General features: G+C 39.0%; 1 protein-coding gene across 2 annotated transcripts in view; it reads right to left on the reverse strand.

Annotated features, from left to right (window-relative positions):
- The window catches only part of ATP13A5 (ATPase 13A5), a 94,921-nt gene that overhangs the window by 44,641 nt on the left and 24,382 nt on the right, over positions 1-25,898 (reverse strand). For both annotated transcript variants that reach the window (XM_084872835.1, XM_084872834.1), the window contains 6 exons: positions 17,106-17,178; positions 16,022-16,150; positions 9,765-9,935; positions 7,478-7,635; positions 4,624-4,812; positions 1,063-1,124 (listed from right to left, as the gene is read on the reverse strand). In XM_084872835.1, the coding sequence (XP_084728961.1) occupies positions 1,063-1,124; positions 4,624-4,812; positions 7,478-7,635; positions 9,765-9,935; positions 16,022-16,150; positions 17,106-17,178 (782 nt within the window). The remainder of the gene's footprint in view (positions 1-1,062; positions 1,125-4,623; positions 4,813-7,477; positions 7,636-9,764; positions 9,936-16,021; positions 16,151-17,105; positions 17,179-25,898) is intronic.

The raw sequence follows: 25,898 nt of genomic DNA on the forward strand, positions 1-25,898 counted from the left end.
TTTCCTTTTCAATAGTTTGCCACTGGTCAATCAATGCTGTAATTTCAGCATATAGAATCACAGGGATTTCTGTCAGAGTACTTGTAGCCAGCGCACATGATGGCAGCATCACAGTAAGGCACATTGTAAGGCTCAGAGCTTATTCCTGCAAACTCCCCAGAGCTGTCTCTTAGCAAGAAGTCCCTAAGCCAGTGATGCAGGGGAGATGAAAAGGATGCCTGCCAGGTGGCTCAAGTAAAAGCATGCATGGACTAAATATTTCTCTTTACTCAGCCTTTTGGCCTTTGTCCCTACTCCCTGAAACTCCTGGCATAGACTTCCAGCATCTAAAGCTTGTTTTCTTCTTTGACAGTAGACCACCGTGGTTTACCTTCTCATCCAGTCTTAGAGCTAAATAGTAATTGTATCTAGATGTTTCTATCTCCCCCAAATTTTCAGAGTACTAGGGGCAAGGGAGTGAGAGGCAGGGTTAAAACTGCAAATACCTTTTCCCCTTTTGTGACTCTGACCAGTAGAGGCCCTGCCTGTCTGGACAAAAATCTGGACTGGATCTCTACACAGCCAGAGGCAGAGACTCAGGAGGAGGGCTAGAGCCCAGGGAGTTTGTTGAGGCCCAGACCATGGCTCTTCTGCAACGCTGTGTGTGCTGCCTGCCTGCTGTTACTCTGCGCCCTTTAATTCCACTGGAGTGTAAACTAACGGAAAAGACGGAGCTCTTCTCTGGATTCCCTACCACACTAGCTGCCCAGGAAGTCTTTGCAGTTTTTAATTAAGCACAGTCCTGATTTCACTCTTTACTGCTCTGTTTTAGTCATCCAGCTTCTTAATCACTAACCTCATTCTATTCCATTTTTCATGTGGAGTTTGAAGGCCTACTTTCCCTGTCTGATTTTGAAATTAGAACTCATTTAATTTAAAAAATTAGAATAATTGGGAGCTGGTTCCAGCCAATTATTATACATATTTTATGGGGCATTGTTCCCTCAACACTGGAAGAATAGATTTGAGTAGCCCCAAGGCAACCTAACCAATCACACATTTTTTCTTCATGAAGGTGCCTACCAGTTGTCAGCAGTGGGGACAGTCCCCCAGAGGTCCAGCCCATCCTCTGTAAGAGTGCCAGTCTGGGGGGGAAAATAGAGTTGGTATTAGCCAAATATTAAGAGCTTTTAATTATATCATGACTCACATAAAAACCAAGTTCCCAAGAAATTAAAGTACGTCTAGTTATCCAAAGCCTTCTCTTTGGAAGCATCAAATTTCAAATCAGAGAAGGGCATCTGAAAGAAAGGTTCAGCAGGTGACAAATGATTCCCAAAAGACCATGTTGATAATTAAATTATTCTAATTACTAACCATTACAACAAAATGGAAGTGATTTGTTTTTGTTTATTAATGTTTTGACTTGTTAAATGAGAGAGGTTCAGTGAATGGATATATAATAAGAATCAGCTTTGACTTTTAGTTAGCACTTGTTATCTTTTAAAACAGAGCTCAGAATTTTTCTTTCCTTTTAAAGAATATTTAGTTCACAGTCTGCCATCTGGTTCACACAATTTCCTAAAATATGGGTGACACGGTGACTTTCCAGATTGATAATAAAATGTGGATAAAGGGCTTTGAGACTAAAAAAAGAGCAACAAAGTGCTAAATAAATATTATGAATGTCTATGAGTGGGTTTTATTGTTAGGTCAAGAGGAAATTAGCTGGAAGATTTGATTTTCTGAATTATGGGAGAGTATTTATCAGAAAATATAACAGATGATTCAATACACAACTGAGGACAATCTTAGCACGTTTAATTTGCTCATTGTTTCACAGTTGGTCATGAACTACAGATCCCAATGTCTTCAGTAGGTAGGTTAACAGCTTTAGTAACACCCATTCAAAGTAAGGCGCTGGCTACCAACAGCTTTAGGACCCCTAAATACCTATTCAGATTAAGGAGCTGCCACTGTTGTGTCAACACTATCAGGGCAGAGCAGAGTACTACCAACTGTTGGAGAATATCCTATATTTTAACACTGACACCCAGATCTCTGATGTACTTTTTAAAGGTCATCTCTGTATAAGACACTCAATTTTCAGTTTTTCTTACTAAATGACATCTTCTATTATTACAACACATCACATTAGCACAGTGCTTTACTGTGAGTGGTCACAATGCTTTCAATTCTTACAACTGAGTAAATAGATAGACACAGTCTCAGGCTATAGGTGACCAGAACAGCCTCAGGGCACAATGGCCTGTAAATTAGAGAGAAAGAGCCAGAATCCAGTCATCTAGAGTCTTCCACTCAATGAAAAATTGTAAAAAAAAAAAAAAAGTTTGGCAAAGTATGTGGAAAGACAAAGCCCATACTGATTTTTAGATTAAAGAATTAAGAAATCTTTGTTGTCTTCATTCATTTGGACTTTGTAGAAAGCTAACATGCCTGTGTGAGTTATTTCTTGAAGGACAACAACAAGAAAAGCTATTTGCTTCATTTCCTTCCTGCATTTTATAAGAAACACAACCTGTGTGTTTCCAAATCCCCTTGAGTTGTTCCATTCCAAAAAGACTTAGCAACTTAATCCAAACTGAGATGTTTTTCTGGTGATTAGATTATGTGTTTAAGCATCAATATTTTGAACATGAAAATAGAGATGACAAGGCAGCAAATAGAAATGGTACCATGTTATGTATCTGAGTGAAAATGACCATTATACAATAAAAGCTGACCATAAAATAGAAAGAAACCTAAATTATAGCTGAGGTTCTAAAGAGAATAAAATAAAGATAAAGAAAACTTCTTGGCATAAATATTAGCCCAGGCTTGGGCTGAATTGAACAGAAAGAAACGAGGGAACTTGTTTTAGAAAACTTACAACAAACCAACATCAACTGAAGATACATATGGGGACAAGTGTACTCAGAAGCCCAGTGGTAAATATCTCCTAAATTGAAACAGCACTAGATGGAAATTCAATACTTCAATTAATTGTAGAGTGCTTTTATTCCAATATTGTGCTGGTAGAGCTTTATAATGTGAAAGCTAGAAAGAAACTTAAAAGATAATCTTATCGCAAAAGTCAGGCAGAAAGCTAGTCTAAAATTCAGGATTCGATTTTTAATTCTGCTAATTCCCAATCAAGACTCGTTTACACTATAACATGACATGGTGCCACTAGGAGTTTGGCCAAGCTTGCTGAGGAGTGGTCCCTAACACAGACTAGCAAAGAAGCACATGAGGAAGGAAAGGAAAAGCTTTACATAGGAAATAAGATAAACAAGCTGTGTAAAATTAGCTCTAGAAACAGTCAAATAGAGTGAACATATTTTATAAATCTCCCTCCTATATTCTAAACAGTAACGATGCCGCTGGGATAGGTAATGGGAGTCCCTATCAGAAAATGTCCAAAGGGCTGTTGTCTGGACCTGAATCTAAAAGGAAGCTCCTATTAAGTTAACCCTACTGGTTCCCCACTGACGTCAATAGAGGGTTTCCTTTACCAGAGGAAATTAGAAGAGAATAGAACTAAAGTAATCTAAGAGCTATGCCACTTCCAATTGGGGATGAAGACTTGTCAAGCCTGTTCCTGTCTCTCCAGTTTGTCCTCTAGCCTCCATTCTTGACCTCACTGTCGAGGACAATAAGCGTGCTCTTCAGTTACCCCCAAGATAACCTCCTGCTTCAGCCCTATCTCCCTTCTATCCCTTCTTATCACATTCCCCTGATGGAATAACTGAAACACACCTATAAAAATGTCACTGGTCTTTTTAAAAAAAATGGGAAGAGCTCCCATTCGCTTCATGACAAGGCCCTACTCCTTAGCTTGGTACATCAGGCACTGAACAACTGGGCTCCTCTTCTCCAGATACATTTCCTACCAAACAGCCCACATTCCAGCCACACCTCAGGGAATTTTATCCTCCCATGCTGCAGGCCCTCACATCCTTATGCTTCTCAGCTGCTTGGCTCTGAGCCTGGGGCCCATTCTATCTACCTCCAACCTGTGCCAGGTAACTGCACCTCTATGCTTCACTCATACCTGCATTAAGGATGCATCTCACTGCATTATCATCTTCACTTCCATTTACCTGCTTCCTCGGCTAGACCATGAACTTCTCAAGAGCTAGGAACATCTCATTATGGGCCTCTCTGCCAAAGTGGGTTAATTAAAAAGTGGCCAAGCCTTTATCAATTATTCAAATGCAAATGAACTGAGGGAACAAGCCAGGCCATTGCATTGTAGCAGTGAAGCTATGAGGCAGAGAAATAAATATGCTCACTTTAGCTCAGGACAAAGCACTTCAGGGAATCAAAATGTTCCTCATTTTTTTTCCTGAAAAAGCCAATCATATCTAGAAGTTTCTACAGTAAGAGATTGTTTAGAAACTCAAAACAGGGACAAAAAGTATTAAATTTCACAGGAAAGAAATTCATGAGTGATGGCTGACCCACTTTCTTGGGTCTCAGCACAGCAGGCTTCTAAAACATGATGTCACATGAGCTCACTATGTGGCCTTCTCTGGCCTCAGAGCTCCCATCTGTAAAATGAGGGCTCCGGACTAGACATTCTCTGAGGCTCTTCCCAGCTCTAAAATCATCAATCACCAAACTGCAAAGTTTAGTTCATACTTTGTCAAAGCACACGAGGTTTATTTGTCCGCACATATTGATTCTCTGCGGGGAGATGCAGAAGATTTTCTTTTTCTTCAGCCTCTTTTGTGCATACACGATGCCTGTGGTCAGGGCAGCTGGTAGCACTGGAGGGACAGTCACGGTGAGGAGGAGTAGGGCCATGGTTGCGGTATCTCTTGGTGAGATCTGGGGAGGGGAAGGACACACAGGTTAACCCAGTCAGGCAGGCTGGCACCCTCCCTGGCATTGTCTCCTCCAACACAGAAGCAGTAGTGACTCAGAAGATTCCTACTGAGCTGGCTCTCTTGGTGGGGCTGAGGGTTCTTCTGGCTGTGCTCAACGAATGAATAAATTGCCTCCCACTGCAGAACACAGGAGACTCTGATCCACACCCCACACTGTCCATGACCTTTCCTGCCTCGGTTTCTCTCCACATAATATTCCTTCACTCAGAGTGCCTGCCCCTTCTCGACCCATCCATATGCTCTCTAGTCTCCCAGGGCACTGGGACTAGTCTAGAGTTATAATATTTCACACAGTGGCCTGACTCTTGGATTATAAATCTCTCTCCCCCTCTAGCTTACAACCTTTTGGGTGCAGCAGCTGTAGCTTACTCATCTTTGGATTTATCTTATTCATCTCTTGATAGAGAGTTTAGTAGTTTCTGACACAGAGGAGGTGCTCAGCACATACATTGAATGAATGACAACTTGCTAAAAACTATGACCAATATTTTGCCCAAGATCTCAGCAAATATTGCTATAGGGAAGCCAGTAATAAAAATAGCTTACCCTCACTGGACACACACTCTGAGATGGGCACACACATTGCTGAGTTACTCCAAAATAACCTCATGACATATACATGAGGTTATTTTTTTCTTAATCACTTAACAAGTGAGGAAACCAAGGCTTAAAAATTAAAAACTTCTTCTAGGCCTCATGCTAGTTAAACGATGAGGATCTGAACTCTAGTTGATCTGTCTCCAAGGCACAAATGCGTACCAATGTGTTTTACTAACAAGCCAGTACTCCTGGAGTGAAGATTGCAGGCATATCTGAAGAAATTCTCAAGCTGGTAAAGGCCAAGATCAAGACATGGGTGGCTTGAATTATTTTTCACATGCCCTAGATATAATGGCTCAATCCCTCCAACCTTGCCTAGTTTTTTGTTTGTTTGTTTGTTTGTTTAATGAACCTTTTTTTTTTTTTTTTAATGAACCATAAGCTGAAATTGCGGCTTCAAATTCAGTAGCAATGGCTGCTAGATTCATCTTTGGTCCAATCTCAGTTTATTGCAAAATTCATAATTCCCTGCTTTTCTTCCCATAGCCACAGCGAAGTTTTGACTGTAAGGGCTCGGCCCTGGCTAATCTTGAACCAGTGCACATAAAGAAGGTCAACAGCACCATAGGTTTTGACCCCAAGATGATGGGGTCTGCAATTAGCCTTGTTGCTTTAGTGCATATTAGATGCTGAGTACTGCCCAGAAAACCTTCCTTCCCCATCACTGCCAGCACCTCCTGGTCTAAGGACAGGATTCTGTGCTTGTTTTTCTGCTGAACATTCTTATTCCCATTTGAAACTGGTACCCTGCCTCAGAGTTCAATGCTCCCCCTCCCCCCCAGGTTTGACAGTCTGCTTCACTCTTTCAGGATCCATTCTACTCCTGCCAATATGCCCTGGCCTCCTCCAGACGTTCTCTGTGGAGTCTTATTTCAGATTGAAATGACTATCAGAGATCAAATGAGAGCATGAACATCACCTACATATTCTTAAGACTGAGTCTCTGCCCATTAATATTCACCCCTCTCCTCCTCCAACACACAGAGAGAATGTGCTTGATGCTACTAGTTGGGGCATTGTAACTAGGTCACCAGCACTGTTTCATACCCGTGTTTGAATCTGTTTATTCACTTTTCTTCTTTCCTTTGAGCCCACACTGTTAAGATTTCAGATGTCTCACAGAAAAGATGGCATGGCCCACAAGAGAATCAGACTCTCAGACCAGAAAGGACCTCAGAGATTATTGTGACAGCCTTTCCCTCTCCAGCTATCACAACTATTCATAGAGAAACATCCAAATGAAAGAGACACCCTGAAACTTAAAAGGAAGTGGGAACCCATGCAGCACGCAGCATCAGCTCTGTAAAAGGAGACATTAAATTTCATCTCAGAACCTAACAAAATGCAGGGCCAATCATTGCCTGCATGGTATGTTAAGTATTCCCTGGACAGAGTACATCCTCAAATATGTCAACACTCACAAATAATCCACATTTCTAGGCATGGCATTCAAGATCTCTTTCAATCTGATCTCTTTCTACCTTACTAGACTTAATCTCTTAATTGCTTGCTAGTGCCAGAAGACCCTGTGCATTTCTCCTTTTGTATTTGCTCACTCAAATTAGTATGACCTTCCTGCTCTCTGATCTGATTAACTAAATCCTCCCCATCGCATCAGGCTTAGGAAATATGTATATCCTCCGAGGCAGTAACTTCTTATCCCCATCTAAGTGGTGAAAGGAGTAACTTTCTGTAGCTGCACCATCTAATATATTTTTTTTACTAATCATATATGGCTAACTAATGAAAATAAAATGATTGAAAATTCACTTCCTTGGTTACACTTGCCATGTTTCAAGTGCTCAATAAGCATGCATGGTTAAGGGCTACCAAACTGGACAGTGTCTATACTGCATAGAATATTTCCATCATCTAAGCAAGCTCTATTGGACAGCATTGATTCACAGAATAATGGGATTCAGAGTTAACCTAATCTAACCCTGCTGATTTGGGTTCAACTCCTTGAGAAAACTATACTATTAAAAAGCCTTACTCTCAGTACTTACTCTGTGATACAAATATACACCAAGGGCATAGAAAAAACCCACAACTCCAAGACAGGCCAGGAACACTATGAACTTGAAGGCATCACTGTAGAGTTTGAAGTTCAGAGGCCGGGGGTAAAGGATGGATCTCACCAAGTCCCCTTTGGCTGTATTGTAACCTGCACGAAGATAATCACAGGCAGAATAAGGTCCGTTTAAACAGTTTCCCCCAAACCAAAAATGGTTTGCATTGAATTAAGAATTGGTTAGGAGGAGCATTTGAATATGGACTGAAAACAGCATTTCTGTGACCTAACAGTGCTTTTACATTTAGTCTTCTTATAATTCGCTGGGCACAAGAAGTAGCATTCCTGTAACCCTGCTTGATTTCTCTTTCTTGTGAGTCACTGAGTCAGTGGCTCACATTGCAGTTTTAAAGACCAAATATGTATTCAAAATATTAGAAAATTAAGAGAAAAGCAATGTACAAGGCAAGTAATTTCTTAAATACATATGCCTCTGATCATGTCACTTTTATGCCCAAAAACTTTCCTGAATACCCACTTTTTAGAATAAAGTTCACAAAACTAGGCATGGCATTTGAGGTCCCCTTAAAGCTGTTCCATTCCTTCCTCGCTAGATTTATCTCTCAACTTCGCACTCATCCCAGAATACCCCTGTGCTTTCCTTCCTTTGTGTTTTGTAGATGTAAATTAACATGTCTTTTCAGCTCTCTGATATGATCGGCTAAATCCTTCCTATCAGGCGTGGCTCAAAATGCCACTTCATCGAATAAATGTTTTCAGAGTCCTACTTTTATAGTTCATATAAAAAATAATCTCTCTGGTTTTTGGAATACCTATAACACTTGGTCAAAGACATCTATCACTGCTCTGTATTTGAGTTAGTGATAAATCCATCTGTGTCCCTCTCCACATTATAAATCTTCCTTAAAGACAATGAATACCTCACAATTTTTTTTCTTTAGAGTCCCCAGTGCATAGCACTTAGTAGATACTCATTAAAATATAAGTTATTAATATCTAAGGTTGACTACTATACATTCTATGACTCAGTATTATAAATACAAACATACCTTAATCCCACTACTTAATGGACACCGGGTCTCCTGAAACATGGCTTTTCAGGCTTTGGAGAAAAGGGGCAGAGTTTCCTGTAACCTGTTACCTTAGCACTTCACAAACCCAAACAGTGTGGTTTTCATGATCTCTACCCTTCTTTACTTCTGCTTGTCAGCTGGCCAAGAAATGTTCTCCTACCCATTGAATAGTTTGAACAAAACTTATTTTTTGTTTTAATTTGAAAAACATCATGTAGTAGCAGAGAGGTTAAGTGAAAGGTGCATTTTAGGTCTGTGACTATATCAGGTGGCAGAAATATAGGTCAGGGGTGAACATCAGACCTGGGACAGACCATGGAAGATGTTGGCCTTATGATGTCATGTGAAAGATTGGGACTAATTCAAATATCTTGAAAAGTTTTTAAGCATGATGTGCATAAACTGCTTCAAGCTATGTTTTATAGATGTGACTTGGGACAGATTGAAAAATAGGTTTGAGAAAGGTTGAACAAAATATAAAGAAAAGTATTTGAGGCAAAAGTTGAAAGCAACTGTCAAGAAATGTTTCTATTGTAATGGTTTAGACAGGATATGGTGAAGGACTGAACATAACGGGAGTTAAGGAGAGGGAGACAGGGCTCAGTTTGTATTTGTGAAGTAGACAGGATGTGGTGCCCTATTTGGTGTGGGAGAAAGTGAAGAGTTAAGATGCTATGAAGACACTACCAGATGGTGATGTTGTCAACAGAAGAAGTGCCAGAGGAGGATGAAATCACGTTTAAATGCCTTGAAGTGTCTGTGGGGCAACCAGGTGGAGATATCCAGCAGGGATCTTAATAGCCCAGCAAGCAACTCTTTGAAAGGAAAATGCTCTCAAGTGATAGTGGTTGAAACTGTTTTCTTGGTACTCAGAGTGGGCGGAGAGAAGCGAAGACAAGAAGTCTAAGGACACAAGAAAAACCAAGAAAACACTTTTGCCTTTGAGGAAATATACTTTGTCCCTCTATTTGCTTCATCATCTACAATGGTTTTAACAATGAACTATTCAGTTGAAAATGGTGGAAAAATGGTGGAAACTTATATAGAATAATAAGAGCCTGATTGAAAGTGAGTGTGGCTGTTATTACAGAATGTGATAAACTTTATAATCACAAACAAAATTTCCCCCAAATCCAATTCCCCCACCTTCAATCATAGACTAAATTTACAAAAGTGGAATTGACTCACCTGTTCGCAAAACAACTGCTTTTACTGGCCCCTGCCCAGCGGGCTTGACCTGGATCACTTCTGTGCCACAGAAAAGAACATGTTTCCGATAGTCCTCTGAGCTGTGGGATTTCCAGGGCATGGAATTCTCCATATGGGGCAATGGCGTCTTTGTAACCGGTATACTTTCTCCTAAAGAAGATTGTATTTTGTTGATTTTGTGTGAACTTGAGTTATTTAGAGCTGGTGCTTGCCAGTGTCAAGAAAGTATACAGACCACAGCTAATCAGCTCTGAATGCTCATCCCTTGAGTCAGATGACTGTTCTTAGGGACACAGGAGACAAAATGTGGGACATGATTCTATTTCAAATATTTATTTAAGTTCTTCCTATATTTCCAACATCTGACCTAGTTTTAATTTTTTAAACTATTTTAGCAAAAAGAGTCATCACAATCATTCCCCAAGTGTTCTTTAAGCCCAATACTATTCTAGGCAATAAAGGAGCAAATAAACATGTAAAGAGTTATTATTATTTGCCTCTCATTCACCCATTCATCTGCCATTTATCCATTCATTCAACAACTATTTTTAAGTGCTTACTCTGTGCCAGGCACTATTCTAAGTCCTGGGCATATAATTATGAATAAGACAGACCGAAACCCTGCCCTTGTAAAGCTCGGGGAGCCAGATTAAGTAAGCAGCCTCTCTTCTGGGCTCTTATCCCAATTGTGGGTTGTCCATCCCAACCAGGACATAACACTAACTCATCATATCTAAAGTCCATATCAATATCTTCATCCTTAAACTTCCTCTTGACTTTCCTATTTCTTTATGGTCCCACTCTTTTGCTAAATCAGTTTTACAACCTCCAAATTATGTTTCATTCTTCCTTTTTCCATACTCTGCTCTAATCTTTCATAGAATCATTCTCTGAGTCCTGATGTTTTTTCCTTGTGTCAGTCTGGAACTCTTGCATCTAGGTCCCACTGACTTCACTAGTAATCTCTGTCTGACTCATAGTAGTTGCATTAATGGATAAGCTGTGACTTGTTTAGCTTTTTGGAGTACAAACACATTCTCTGGATGATCTGAGGCTACAGCAAGACTAATAAATTTTTTTATTAATAAGTTATCAACCACAATCTTCCTTGACTTCCTGAGTTAAAAAAAAAAACCTCCAGTCCTTCCTCCTCTGTTTTTTTTTTTTTTTTTTACTCTCACACTACTATCATACACTTCTGACCCTATAAGAAGCAATTTTGTGATGCCTGCTGGTTGTCCTACAATCTACCTCAATTCCAACACTATCTACCTAGAGATAGCATCAGATCCCACAGGTTGAGGGCTCAGTCTCACAGGACTGCTCCCACCTCACTACAGATGCCAATTGGAAATCTATGTTGTCACATGTGCTTCTGACCAATAAATCTGGGGCTCCCACTACCCTCCTCCTCAGATTTGACTAATTTGCTAAGTGGCTCACAGAACTCAGGTAAGCACATTTACCAGCGTATTAAATGATATGTTAAAGGATAGAGAAGAACAAACAGATGAAGAGCTACATAGGGCAAAGGCTGGGATGGCCCCTGGTGCGGAGTTGGGGTGCATCACCCTGCTACATGTGGATGTGTTCATCTACTTCGATCTGTAAACCCCATATCAAGCACTGTTCTTAAGTCATTTCTTTAGAACAATTATGACATCTATCCATTGTGTAGATTTATCAGTTGCATTCTAAATGGTTTTGTAAAAAGAATCTCTTGACAAATCTCCAAATTGCTGTGTCACATTATTTTTAAATCATCCTTTGCAAAGACAGTTACTTACAGAATTACAAATGTTTCTCTGCCTTTAGGTCACAGAATATTAATTCACAAATTATAATTAACTAGAGGCCCAGTGCACAAAATTCGTGCATGGGTAGGGTCCCTAGGGGCTGCTGGCTGCCAGCCAGGGCCTCCCTTCATTCTACACTGCCCCCTGGTGGTCAGTGCATGTCATAGCAAGTGATTGAACTCTCAGTTGGTCGAACTCTTCTAGGACACTTTATATATTAGGCTTTTATATATATAGATGAACAATTTCTGCACACACAACCAATGGTATGGGAAACAGACAGCCAGCACTTTAATCACCAAAAATGGAAATCATTGGATACAGGTTCCATAGATAAAGTTCAATTCAGATGATTGTACACAGAGATGATTTTAAAATCTCTTTTACTCTGTTCACATATTAATAGAGAGTCTTGTGCTTGGACTTTCTTATAATCCCAAATAAGAATGGATATTCCTACAAAAGTTTGGACATGGCTAGAGAGGGTTTCAGAAGGAAGTTATACTCACTGTTAACAGTTCAGTTGGCTTCCAGGACCTGGAGGTCCTGGCTGCTGAGAAGAGAGATTCTTTCCCTTGTCGCCAATGAGCCTCTGCATAGTGATAGTGTTTTAAATGCCATGTCCTTGTCTGTTTACATTGGGTGGGACCATTGGACTATAAACTATTTGAGGGCAGGGATTTGTCTTATTGATCAGCACGCAACACAGGGACTGATATATAGTAGGCATTTTTTAATCTTTATAGAGTTAATGGATAAACAAAAGAATAAATAAAAGAAAAGGGGTGTGGTAGGAGAAAAGGAAGAAGAGAGAAAAATATTGGATCTACCAACAGATTTTAAGCATGTCTAGCAGAATATAAATGTGAACTAATCACTTAGGGAAATTCCAAGGTGTCTAACTTGTATCATGCATACTTCCCACACATATGTTTCAAATAAACCAGTAGTTCTAATAACTTGAGGGAGAAGGAAGGAGATTGTGACAGGGTGTCTACTACTCCTCCCTCCACCCTCACACACACAATTATCCCTAAGAGAATGAGGAGGCAGTAATTATAAGCACAGGTTCTGAGGTCAAAATGTCTGTGTTTAAGTGTTTTATTTTCTTCATAAAATTTTCAACTGTTGGAAAGTTATGTCATTTACCTATTTTCATGTCTCCCACTATAACGTCAGCTCTAGGAGGGCAGAAATCTTGTCTGCCTTATACCCTGCTGTATTCCCAGCATCTGGTAGAGTGTCTGCTCCATAGTAAGGGCTACTAAAACCTTTGTGAAATGAATGAATGAATGAATGAATGAATACAGAAATGAATTTAAATATCAGCACCAACACCTCCTAGCTTTGTGATCTTAAGCAAATTACTCAGCCTCTCTAGGCCTTAAGTTCTCCCACCTTTACAGAGTTGTGGGTTGAATGAAACAACACATGTAAAATGTTGGCACAGCATCTAATACATATAAGAACTAAGAAACATTACCTGTTTTGCCAAGAGAAATTTTTGAAATGTTGATAGGATTTCCCCTATAGTATTCCCTTTTGCCTCTTGACTGCTTTGTGAGAAGCTAGAACTTAAAAGGAACCATTGTCTCAAGAGACAAGAAAAAAAGAACAGAGGAGTAGATAACTAGTTTTTGGGTTTCAAAAGTCACTCATAAGTTTGATCATGAATTTTAGAGAGTAAGAACAAAGCTTTTCCCTTTCTCCTACTACTCTTATAGCGAAATAAAAATCCCTAGAAAGGCAATTGAAAGAAAATGCAAAGAAAACTTAAATTGTGAAAACTGAGATCCAAAGGCTCCTGGATCTACTTCCTTATCCAGGTAGATAAGCCTGGAACATTTCCCAAGTCCAAAGTGAAGTGGGGGCATCAGAAAGGATGGGATTCCCTAGACTAGATCACCCTCCTCGATGCCTTGTACATCAGCAGCCAGATTGGGATTTGAAGGACCTCAAATTCCTGGGGATAACTATTTGATTTATATCAGGTACTTCACAATGCACACTTTCAAGGGTGGCAAAATAATAATTAAGTGTAGCTATAAAATAAAATGAAGCTTCTTGCTTAGTTGAGTTTAATGTAATAGGATGAGGCTAAGGAGATGAGGAGGAAGATCTTACTACAGGAATGTGCTATGGATGGGAATACCTGGCTGAGGGGAAAATGAGATAAAGCAAACACACAAAAAATGACAGCTGCAGCTTTGCTCACCTTAGAATCCTCCTCCTCTCTCCTATGGCCCCTTCTGACTGAGAACAAGTGCCAATTCCATTTCTAATTCTCTCACTTGCTAGCTGAGCAGCCTTAGTATCTTTTCATTTCAATTTCTATATCTGTACATTGGATATTATAATAGTTCCTGGTCAGTTTGTTTTATGCCACAATGAAGTGATATGTAAAAGTTATTTGTAGAATGTATGAAGATTCTAGGAGTACTTGCTGATCTTACATAAAATAAAGACATCTATAGATGTTAAAGCTTATTTTGCCAATGGGGGAAACTACCTGAGTCACATGTGGACCAATGTTCTAGGAATACATTTTCACTTTCAGAAGTTAACCCTAATCTGTTTTTTTCTTTCAATCAGCATCCTTTCCATAGATATGTACATGAGTGGAAAATTTATGTGGGCTGTGTGATCAATATTTAGAGCATGATGATACTTAGCTCTTTTTGAAGCAATGAATGAGAAAGCAATATTTCTGTTTTATGTGTGGTCTGTCTCTAAAATTTACTTGTATCAATACTTAAATTATATAGATATTAATGCTGGTGACTTTATTTTTTTCAGAAACGAACCCTAGGAAGTCACTTACTCTCTAAGGTGACTTTAGGTCAATTTTGCACATTTATTAAAGGAGAGTCTTGTTTACCATGTCTACTTCTCTGGAACTCTCTGAGTTTTCCTTAGAATCCAGGGGAGAACTCCACACTGAGTCAGACTAAGTGAGTAAATACTCCTTTCCACCCTACTGGGTTTTTTCACAAACAAGCTCCCTGTCACCAATGAGAAGCCATTCCTCATGGGCAGGCTGCGGGGAAATGTGGCAGTCGCTGCCTTTGAGCGAGGAGGACAGTTCTTGGCTTAAGGTTTGTACAGTGGGTACTATAGCAACCTGCTGGATGAAGGATATGATTAGCATGCAAACCTCATCACTGTCATTATAAGAAAGTTAGATTTCAGCACATTAAATGGATATTTTGCAATTACACTGAATATATTTGTGTTTACCACATTTTCTTCTCTCAATTTTAAATTAGGCAGACTCATTTTTAATTTGAAATCAGCTTGTGTTGAACAATTCTGGAATAGATAACGACTCCCTTTACATTTAGGTGATGTTAAAAAGTGTGTGTGTGTGTGTGTGTGTGTGTGTGTTTTCCTATCTTTAGCAATTTGGAAACAGAAAAATGCAACAATTTGTAAGCACAAAAGGCAAATAGTTTCTATTTTTGTGCTGCTGTAGAATCTCTTTTTTCATTAGGATATTGTGTGTGTGTGTGTGTGTGTGTGTGTGTGTGTGTGTCTGTGTTTGCATAAAGAATATTTTGCAAATAGTGACTTACTAATTATACAAATTCAAGTGGGCTTTACAAAATACAAATGAGAACAAGGCCATTTTAAATAATAACTAAAAAACTGGTTTTTCTGTTCAGTGAAATAATCTAGAAATATAATTTTAAAGAACAGAACTATTGCCCAGCTGGTGTTGCTCAGTGGATTGATCATCATCCCAGGTACTAATAGTTTACTGGTTCTATTCCCAGTCAGGACACATGCCTGGTTGTGTGCTTGGTTCCCCAGTAGAGGACATACAGAAGGCAGCCAATGGATAATGTTTCTCTCTTATTGATGTTTCTATCTCTCTCTTCTTCTCCCTTCTGCTCTCTCTCTAAAAAAAATTTAAAATAAAAAAATAGAAAAAACATCTTTAAAGAACAGAACTGTTACACTGCCTTTTCCCAAAGGTACAACTCAGTCTCCTTCCCAGTAACTCAGAGTTCCATCCACAGGGAGTAGGGCTGGATAAAGTATTTACGCTCTGCCAGTTGTGAGAGTTGGTAGTTCTAGGTTGTGTTTTGTTTGGATAAATATAAAAACCATTCTCATGTTTATGAAGAGATTGTGCATCATTGTAGTGGCCCCACCCTCCTCAGAACCCAACTCATCCTATTCACGCCACCCGTCAGGCAGTTAATTAATCACATGTTGTGCTAGATTTTTAAATATAGTTTTGTATTTCTTATGGCTTGATTCTGTTATTGTTAAATGTTTTTCTTTTATTGTTAAATTTGCATATACCATGTCTCTCTCATCCCTCTCTCACTGTTTAGCATGGGCCTGGTATAAGGCAGTGTGTATGCATAGGTCTGCTTTGCTAACACTTGGCCTAGTTGTTGGACAGAAAAATGAAGCTCCATGACAGCTGCCTACCTGTGAGCATGCCTTCGTTCACCACACAGCTCCCATCAATCAGAATAGCATCACATGGCAGTGAGCATTTTCCTGGGAGAATGAGGACATCTCCAGGAACCAAGAGGCGGGATTCCAGCTCCTGCACACCTACACAACAGCAGAGTTTCCATAACTAGCTGACCGTCTCCTGTTTTTATTTTAAAATGAAAGGGACTGCAAACTCACGTCAGTCTGTTGGCAAGAACTGCCCTGGGTGCTCACCTACTCCAACCCCTTTCCACTCAATCACAAATTCCCAGGAACCAGGACTAAGGGGATTGATTCCTGGGCCACAGCAAAGGACCAGCTCAGCAACAAGACCTCACCTTGATCCTAGTATCTGGGACAGTGGTCTGTCTATAGGAGTCACTCAAGGGCATTTGTCAACAGAAAAGACTGCCCCTTTGCTCTTGCTTTCTCTTTTGGCTGAGTCCTGACCCCCTACGGGCACAGACACTCTGTTCTTTGAATGAGAACTATTGTAGTAAACCTTGCAGACAGCTTCTGCTGCCCCAGATATAGCTCCTTGTTCCTCACAGAGAGCCAGGGCCACCGCCCACCTCCCCCCTCCCCCCTCCCCCAGGCTAAGTCCAGAGCCAATGCCAGTCAGTGTCCAGCAGGCATCTACAAGCTTCATTCAGGCTTGTGTTAACATGTATGATGCAGGGTCTGTTTGGAATGGTTAATTAGGAAAATTTAAAAAGCCATAGGAAGACTTATCCAGTAATATTTAAATAAATGAAATATGGAGGGTAAAGGAAATTGAAAGCAATCCATACATGGGGTAAGAATGGTCTAATCATGGTAGGGATGAGGATGAATCATGCAAGGGTACAAAATTTAACAAGGTTCTTACTCTTAGGGTACCTACAGGTACAGGTCAGCATTTGTATGATCTTGCCTTCTGAAATTTTGCACCTCAGATACCTTGTTTGTCTCACCTTAGCCCCAGTCCTGGGTTCAATCAGAAAAGCCTTTTTCTCGTGGACTAATAATAATAAGTGAGACCGATTCCACCCTGAAATGTTAGCATGCTAACTATGGCAGAACACATTTCACTTACCTTTGCCTTTTACGGTGATTGTAACCTGGACTTTGTTGTGATCCTCCACGAGGTTGTGCAGCTTAACTGATTGCTATCAATTGAGAGTCAACGTTTCAATGTTAGTCCTTAAGGAAAACAGCATCTTCTCAATACAGTAAATGTCAAGGCTGCTGCCACAGCCAAACTGACTCTGAGCGAAGACTCAGAGTTCAACTTTTGATGCTCTGCTTCCCTGTTCCAACGCCTACTCTACCCAACCCTCTATCTGCAGAAGCAGATATGCTCATTAGTTTAATGCTATTTCAATCCCAGGAAAAATAATGCACAGCCACTTCCCTCACGGACCTAAGGCAAAGCACAAAGGATTCACTTCTGGAAGATGTCTGATTAGATTGGGGAAGAATGAGATCATAAACGGGTCACTTCCCCCTCTGTGCCTCTGTTTCCCTGTCTGTAAAACAACAATGCTGAAGGCGGCTTGTAAGTGGCTTTCCTTTGGAGGAGTCTGTGAATGCCTGGGTTGTGTTTTAATTGACCGTAGAATGGTCATCCTCTCCTTTATGACGGGTAGGTTTTCACAATGGGGAAATCTGCAGAGTGGAGCCACACTGCTCTGTTGGAATCCTGATGCTGCCACTTATACGTTATTTAGCTTATTTAACTCCTTTTCCTTCATCTGAAAGTGGAGATGACCGTATCTATTCTATAGGGTTGTTTTAGTTCATTCTTATCTTAATTGTATTGACTACTGTGGTAAGAGCTCATATTAATGATTAATAGAAAGTTGTTTGTCTGAGTACATCAGCTGGAAGAATTTGCTTGAGGTAGAATAACTGAGATGTGACCTTGTGCAAAGCAGTCCCGAGAAGTAGAGGCAGTATCTCTTAGAATAACTCAGGAGACAGGGAGGCAGAGGTGAGACTGCTATGCTGTTCACACAGTTTCCCACACCCACTGTAGGGGGCGCTGTCAGCTGAAGGGAGTGGGATGCTGTCCCAGCTGGGGCATCCCTGGAAGGCACTGCCCATCTCTGAATAGGTGTCAGTTACTTAAATATCAATAAGTAGAAGAGATCTGAATAGTGTCAACAGTACTTAAACACAGCTTAAGCCAACTCAAATGGAAACCTTTTCCTTTTAGATGTTAGAGTAAATTATTAGTATCTGTTCTATGGATGATTTTTGACATTATAAATGTCACCAGGCTAAGATAAGCATTACACACAATTATGCAACTTTCCTCTTGAGAGAACATAATGAATTCTGCGTTAATATTTATATGGAACAATTTATTATTTACTTCAGTTTTGCGTGAAAAGCTAAACTTCAATCATTTGGACCAATTGAGTGGAAGAAATGATATTACTGTTAGGCACAAATTCATTTCCCTAACTTGACTTCCCGAGGCTTGCCCGTTGGGACATCCACTTTAATGGTGGATAACGGTGAAAAAGTCATCATCGGTTCTGTGGCAAGGACACTGGATTCCATCAGGATTCCCCATTTGTGTGACAGACTTCCCCACTACCCAGCTATGTACCCGAATATCAGAAATGTCATCTCATAAGTTAGTTGTCTCCTCTGTAAACAAATGACATTGAATTGGACCACTTTCAAGTTCCTTTCAAACTCTAAAAATGGCATTATACTGATTAATTTTATATACCAGAGATTTATTCAAAATCTCCAAGGCTTCATAAAAGCAATACCCAGAGTATCTAAATGACTTGAATTATTACTTTTTAAACAGTTTAAAATGTTATGCAACTGCTTTGTGCCTGTCGCTTGGAATACGGTACTTGATTTTTTTAAAAAAAAATTAAAGTAATTCTATAATAAAAATTTTGTCTCCAATGTTCATATAACAAAAAAAAAGGAGGGTTTGAAAATGTTAAAGTAACTTGTCCACAATCATTTACTTACTACGTATTAAGATTGACAGTCAAACCCAGTTTCATATGACTCAAAAGCCTTTTATGTTGATGAATATGTTTTCCTAAAGTGCTTGAAAACAGCTCTTTTTTCTTTAAGAACATAAAGAATCCTTCATGATAAATTTTGTTATTTTCTTGCATAGCAAACCCTTTTAGTCAATGCCACGATAACTTCAACCTAGCTTGAGAGGATGCTAATTAACATATTTGGAAGTGATGAAGAATGTGTTAAGTATGCTTGACTGTAATTCTCAAAACTCATCATGGCATAAAGTTGGATTTGTATATCAGACTTAACATTTTTCGTAACCTGCCATGCTTCCATGGCTTTGCTCAATCTATTCCCTAGGATGTTCACCGCAGTTTTCTACTAGCAAATTCTTTCTAATTCTTCACATAAATCCCTGCTCAAATGTCACCTCTACTCCATAAGTCCCTAACATCCCCAAGAAGAATTAATTGTTCTGCTCTCTGTGTTCCCACCTGTGTTAGTGTGCTAATCACATTCCATTATAGCCATCTGTCTTCTTGTCAGGCCTCCCCTGTGCATCTGGCAGTTCAAAGAGGGAACCACACACCCACCTGTGTATCCCCTAAAGTCCCTCACATAGTAGGCCCTCAGCAAATATTTATTTAATAGAACTGAATTATTCTACTTCCCCAGCAACCCTGAGATAGGATAATGTAAGCAAACTCTTTGAGCTAATGTGCTCAGAAACTCTACAAACACAGGTTTCTATGACAACCAACCAGCTAGGAGAAAGCAAGTGCTGTGATGCTTGCCATGGTTTTGAAGCTCGCTGCCTGATTTTCATTAGGCCCCCTCTGGTTCTCTAGTCCCTGTTCAGTGGGACCAGAATCCGTTTCCAAGACTATTTGCATCCTGTTATTATTCAGCATCTGTTGCTATGCATCGTCCTTGTGTTTGCTGTGGCTGGATTTCCTCCAGAGATAAGTAATGATGGCATTAAATCAGGTATCTCTTAAGCCCAGCTCAGTCATGAATGAAGCAATATGGGCTAGGCACTCTCAGCATTATTTCTAGCAGCCACCCATGGAGCCAGCAGTGGAGTATGCAATACAGTTCAATGGAAATATAGTTGAGTGTTGAGGTTTGCACTCAAACTTGTACCAAATGTTAGAAAGGGACTGCACAGGGTGTTTCTTGCTTTGACAAAATAAGGTCTCTGTGTGGCGTGATTTAGGGCTACAGTCGATGCAGGAAGACTCCTGTCAATACCCCCTTCTTTCAACTTTTAAAGGCATATATTTGTTCAGCATGATAGGGGATGGCAGTAGATGTGCCTTCTTTCATTTCTACCAACATCCTTCCCTGAATCTGCTTTTTGTTAAAAAAAAATTATATATATATATATATATATATATATATATATATATATATATATATAGTCTCAGTAACTTACTATCCCAATGAAAAACTCATAGTTATCTTTGAGATTTTGTTCAATGGGATGGTGTGTTGTTTTTAACTTGGAGTCTGGAAATCTGGACTAAGGTCTATGGCATGAGCAAATCAGTTCACCTCTCTGAATCCCCTGTCCCTCCTCTCAGGTGGGGGTATAATAATGGTATGTGTATCACTTTGTTTGCCATGCCCCACATAACACATTCATATGGATGCAGGAGACCATTGCAAACTATAAAGTGCTAAACAGATATTGACTATTAAGGATTTATGATTTAAGCTGCAAAGATAGTTTCAGGAAACTGGCCCATTTTGTATAGGTATTACAAGATGCCATACAGGTTGGGTCAGATAAGCTTCTAGTGACAGATACCAATTGCTAATAGGATTAATATCTTTTTAAAGAAATCTTGCATTACTGCAATCAAATCTGAACTTCTCATATTAGTCACTGTTCTGACTAAGGAATTCTGTTAAAATGTAGAACCTGAATGTTTAAATTCCCTTAAGGATTTTAAAATAAATATTTCAAAAATTAAAAAATAACTATGGACAGAGACAGCAGGTGGTTAAGGGCATATACAGGATTGGGGTGGGGTGGGGGGTTAATGGAGGGATATGGACACATATGTAATACCTTGATCAATAAAATATATATATATATATATATATATATATATATATATATATATATATACACACACACACACACACACACACACACACACACACATATATATATATATATATATATATATATATATATATATATATGAAAATACCTAATTTTGGAAGAGAATATGTTTAGAAGCAGAATGGGAAAACTAGAAACCATAAAGAAAAGAAAACAATATTTCATTAGACACATTTTAAATAACTGACAAAGGTCAAGAAAATAGACCAAAAAATAAAACTTTTCCACATATATGATAAATATAGAGGCAGTAAATAGAAAGAATACAAATCTTTATCAGACAAAGAAAAATGTATCTCTTTTCATTAGTATTAAGATAAATACAAACTAAAACATTAATGAAACAATTTTTAAAACACATATTAAATTTAAAATGTTTAAATATCAACATGTAATACCAAATGTTAGTGAAGATCTAGGGAAATGAATACTCTCATATGCTGCTGATAGGAGAATAAATTATTTAATTTGTAACAAACAACATCAGTATCTATTAGTATCCAAAATATAAATATCTTGTCATTTATCAAATGGGCTTTTGGTTGATTTGCTTTAAAAATGTAAGCACTAATATGTAAGGACAACTATATTGTAGTTATGTTTAATTCAAAATATTTTGGTGGAAAAATTGGAAAGGTAACTTATTATTTTTCATAAATAAAAGAATGTTTGAGTAAATTATGGTATGGTACCATGAAATATCATGTCATAGTTTTAAAACATGATCTAGAAGTATTTGCTTCCTTGGTGGCCATTTTGTATATTATAAAGTGAAAAATGGAACTTCCAGATTGACATCCATAGTATGACGCTTCTTTTGTAAAACAAATTAATACATGAATTCATCTCCACATATTTTTCTAGATTTTAAAAGGGTGAAGAAATATTTTTAAAAAAAGTAAAAAGGGTGAAGAAATATTAAAAAAAAAACTAATGATAACAAACAGATATATGATGATAGATAGATAGATAGATGTATTTGAGATTTTAGTGCTTGAATTTGTCCTTTGGAGGATTATCCTACAATACCAGCTCTTATGCCTTTAGAATGCATAATAATCACCTGTTAGGAAACAGTTAAAAAGTGCACATTCCTATTAATACCCTGGATATTTTTATTTAATAAGTCAAGAACTCAGGTAATCTTGAGTAATTTCCTCACTGAAACATGATTTTCTAGAGTAGAGAATCAAACCTATATTTTCTTTCTACAACCCTTCCCCTAACTTACACATAAATTTCTGAATTTCTTTTTGGTTTTCTTAAAGAAAGGTAGACCGAAGTTCCAAATGAAGAAATGGACATTGCAAAAGGATTTTAAAAGAGAGACTGAAGTTTGTCACAAACACATAGATGGGAGATGTATAGGACAAAAACAGTAACTAAATCAAGAGAAATGTGTGAAAACATTCTAGGGGACATAGCAGATCCTTTACTTGGGATTCATTGGTTGTAAGTAATTTTTAAATCTGGTTTAGGCAGAAGGTGAGAATTTGTGAGGATGCCGGGATGTCTGATGAACCTAAGGTAGGAAGTGCAGCCAAGTCTTCCAAGGGCTCTGAATAGGAATAGGAAAGCCATGAGGAGCAGGTTACTTTCTGTCTCTGCTGGACTGTTCATTGCTCACCTCTATTGCATATTGTTCATCCTTTCACTCTCTTTCTCTGCTGAACTTTTTTCTCTGCTTGTCCATACCCAGGGACCAAGTGTGGCCACCCTGGTCTTGGCCATACATCGTTTCTCAGATGTTGTTTCTAATGCAGATGAGCAGCAGCTTTAAGCCCTTATTTTAAGATCTCAGACAAAAAACATGTTAGCATCATTCCTGTTAATGGATTGGATTCCAGGGGGTCAAGTGCTCCTGATACCAACTAACTGTGGCAGTGGAGAGATAGAGCCACATGGAACAAGCTAGTTGCAGTCTGCCAGGACTTGGGTGTACCCAGCCTTTCAGAGGAGAGGAGTGAAAATAGAGCACTTTCCCCAAAACATGTGCACTTCCTCCCATCTCTGTCAGAGACTAGGAGGCCGGAGGGAGTAACCAAGTTCTTGGGCTCAGCCCGTAGTAAAGTCTTCTGTACTTTATGTCCTTGGGTTCCATGAGCTTCTGATGCATATTTATACTATCGATCCCTTTTGTGATTAAGGTAATTTAAGTGGATTTCTATTATGTGCACACAACCTGACTGAGTAGTTTATCTGGATAATTAATCCAACTTCTAACAAGTTCCTACAGGAGTGGACTCAAGTCTGCAACACGTGCTCCCAGGTCTTCAGGGACTAGAAAGTTTCTTATTGTTTTAAAGTTTTCAAGGGCTTTATTTTTGCATTTCTTATTGGTGGCTGTGGCAAAATGAGTCCCAAAGAAAGGGAATCTTTAATAACATAGAGTTGCACCTCCACCATTTACAGCTGAGAAAAGTGAGCCAAGGAAGGAGAAGGGAGTTCCTAGAGTCACAAGATGAATGAGTCACCGTTCAATGGAAGCCCTGTGTATGCTGCTTCCTTGTTAAGTATAGGGCTCCTCCCTTCAATCTATGTGCCCCCTCCCATCTTCCCATCTTCCCATCACTTACTTCTCCATTCCAGAAATAATAATAAAAATAGCAACAGCAACATCAGTGATCACAAGAACTAACAACATGTGTTCAGTGCCCACAATGTATGGGAACATAAGTTCTTCATATACATTATTTCTGACACATACACACACACACACTCATAGATGAGGAAGCTGATTATTAAAGTTTCAAGTAACAAATAGTGTCCAGTAACACAAATAGTAAGGGTTTTGTGTTGTTTTTTGCTATTAATCCTCACAGAGGACTTTTTTTTAATCTTTGATTTTTAGAGAGAATGGAAGAGGGGAAGAGATAGGAGAAAGGATTCATCATTGGGTCTGATGAATCCTAAGCCGGGCCCAGGGATCCAACCTGCAACCCAGGTACACGCCTTTACTAGAAATCAAACCTGTGGCCCTTCCATGTGTTGGACCATACTCTAACCACTGAGAAACACTGATCTCCCTGTTAAAAGTCCTTGGTGTGTTCTGTATTTTTTCTCAGGACCCTGAGATGGTTTGTGAGTATCTGATCTGTTTGTGGTATGCAGATGTCTTCCCAGCAGAATGAAGCATGTTGAGAGGAGAACTGTACTCACTAATGTTTGACTTACGCCAGAAAGCACATGAATGACTTGCAGGTTTCAAATTAGATATTCTATTAAAACAACCATTTCTCAAAAACCAGTAACTAGACGTTTGACTTGGGGGCTTCACATTTCATACCTTTACCAAACGACAAAACTAAAAGTTTAGAGCACTATAATTCCCTACGGTGGCTGAGCAGAGCAGAATGTATCTGGTCTTTTGTTGTCCTGGTGTATATTTTCATGCTTTTGCTCAAATGCTCACAGTTTTTACCAGGACAGTTTCTCTGCCCCTGACTTGACAGACAGACAGAAAGGATTTGTAACTATCAAAGGGAGGTTACTGGTCACTGTTAATATTTTTGTGATTTAAATTAGTTCATGAAGGAAAACATTCAGTTACTCATTCGAAAAAGGAAATTAACAAAAACAAATAATCAAAGCAAAGCCCTTCTAGTCCTCACTTTCTAGCTCAAAGTAACTCCATTCATTAACCATTCATTTTATGTTCTGTTTTCTAATTCTTTAAATACATATGGCTTTTCTCTTACTTCTCATCAAACACTTAATAACTCAAAATGTGTAGCACTGAACACTAGGTAAAAAGCCAATATTAAACCTACTAAGTTTTAAGTGACTTAAACAGAGTGGGACTAAGGTGTCTTTTCATTAGGCTTGTTCCAATGCCTCTACATCTGCCTCACTAATACTTGGCCAGAGTTTACTCTGCTGACAGCTAGAATTCATTCTCCTATGGCAATGTTTAACTTCATTGCTGGCTATGGTGCTACTTTGGAAATGGTTTTGTGCTAAGGAAATAACGTACATTCAATAGAATTTCACTTTATGAAAAGTCAGGAGCCCCGCCTCTGTCGCCAACCCACTTTATGGTCTGGATCAAGCTCCCTATATCTTAGTTTCTTCCTCTCTAGATGAAGATGGAAATTTGAGACTGGATGGTTTCAATAGTTCAATTGAGTTGACAAGATGACACAAGTACCATTGCTCATCATATCTAAAAAAGCTAATTCTACTCTCAGGCTTTCAAAAATATACAACAAATACAGTTAGAAATTCCTTCAGGGTTGCCAAAACTGGTTTGGCTCAGTGGATAGAGCATCAGCCTGTGGACTGAAGGGTCCCGGGTTCGATTCCGGTCAGGGGCATGTACCTTGGTTGCGGGCATATCCCCAGTGGGGGGTGTGCAAGAGGCAGCTGATCAATGACTCTCTCTCATCCTTGTTTCAAAACTCTCTATCTCTCTCCCTTTCTCTCTGTAAAAAATCAATAAAATATATATTTTTTTAAAAGCAAGAAAGAAAGAAATTCCTTCAGGGTTGCTTCATGATTCAGTTTGATGAATTCTAAACAAAGGTGTAAAACATTTTCTAGAGAAATGCTATAGAAATCTGAGACTTGAAGGAGCTGTGGAGTTACAGGTAATAGTCAACTAATACTACTTCAAAATATGTTGTTATGTCATTTATGAGATTGATTTTTTTAAAAGGAAGATTTTTAAATGGTTATAAGATACACAGAGATGGTGAGAGAAAGAAAGAGATCACAAACTATGAACTTACTATCACCAATGAGAAGGGTTTGCATTACTCA

This window comes from Pipistrellus hanaki (assembly GCF_964339955.1).
Source record: "Pipistrellus hanaki genome assembly, chromosome: 2".
Taxonomy (NCBI): Eukaryota; Metazoa; Chordata; class Mammalia; order Chiroptera; family Vespertilionidae; genus Pipistrellus; species Pipistrellus hanaki.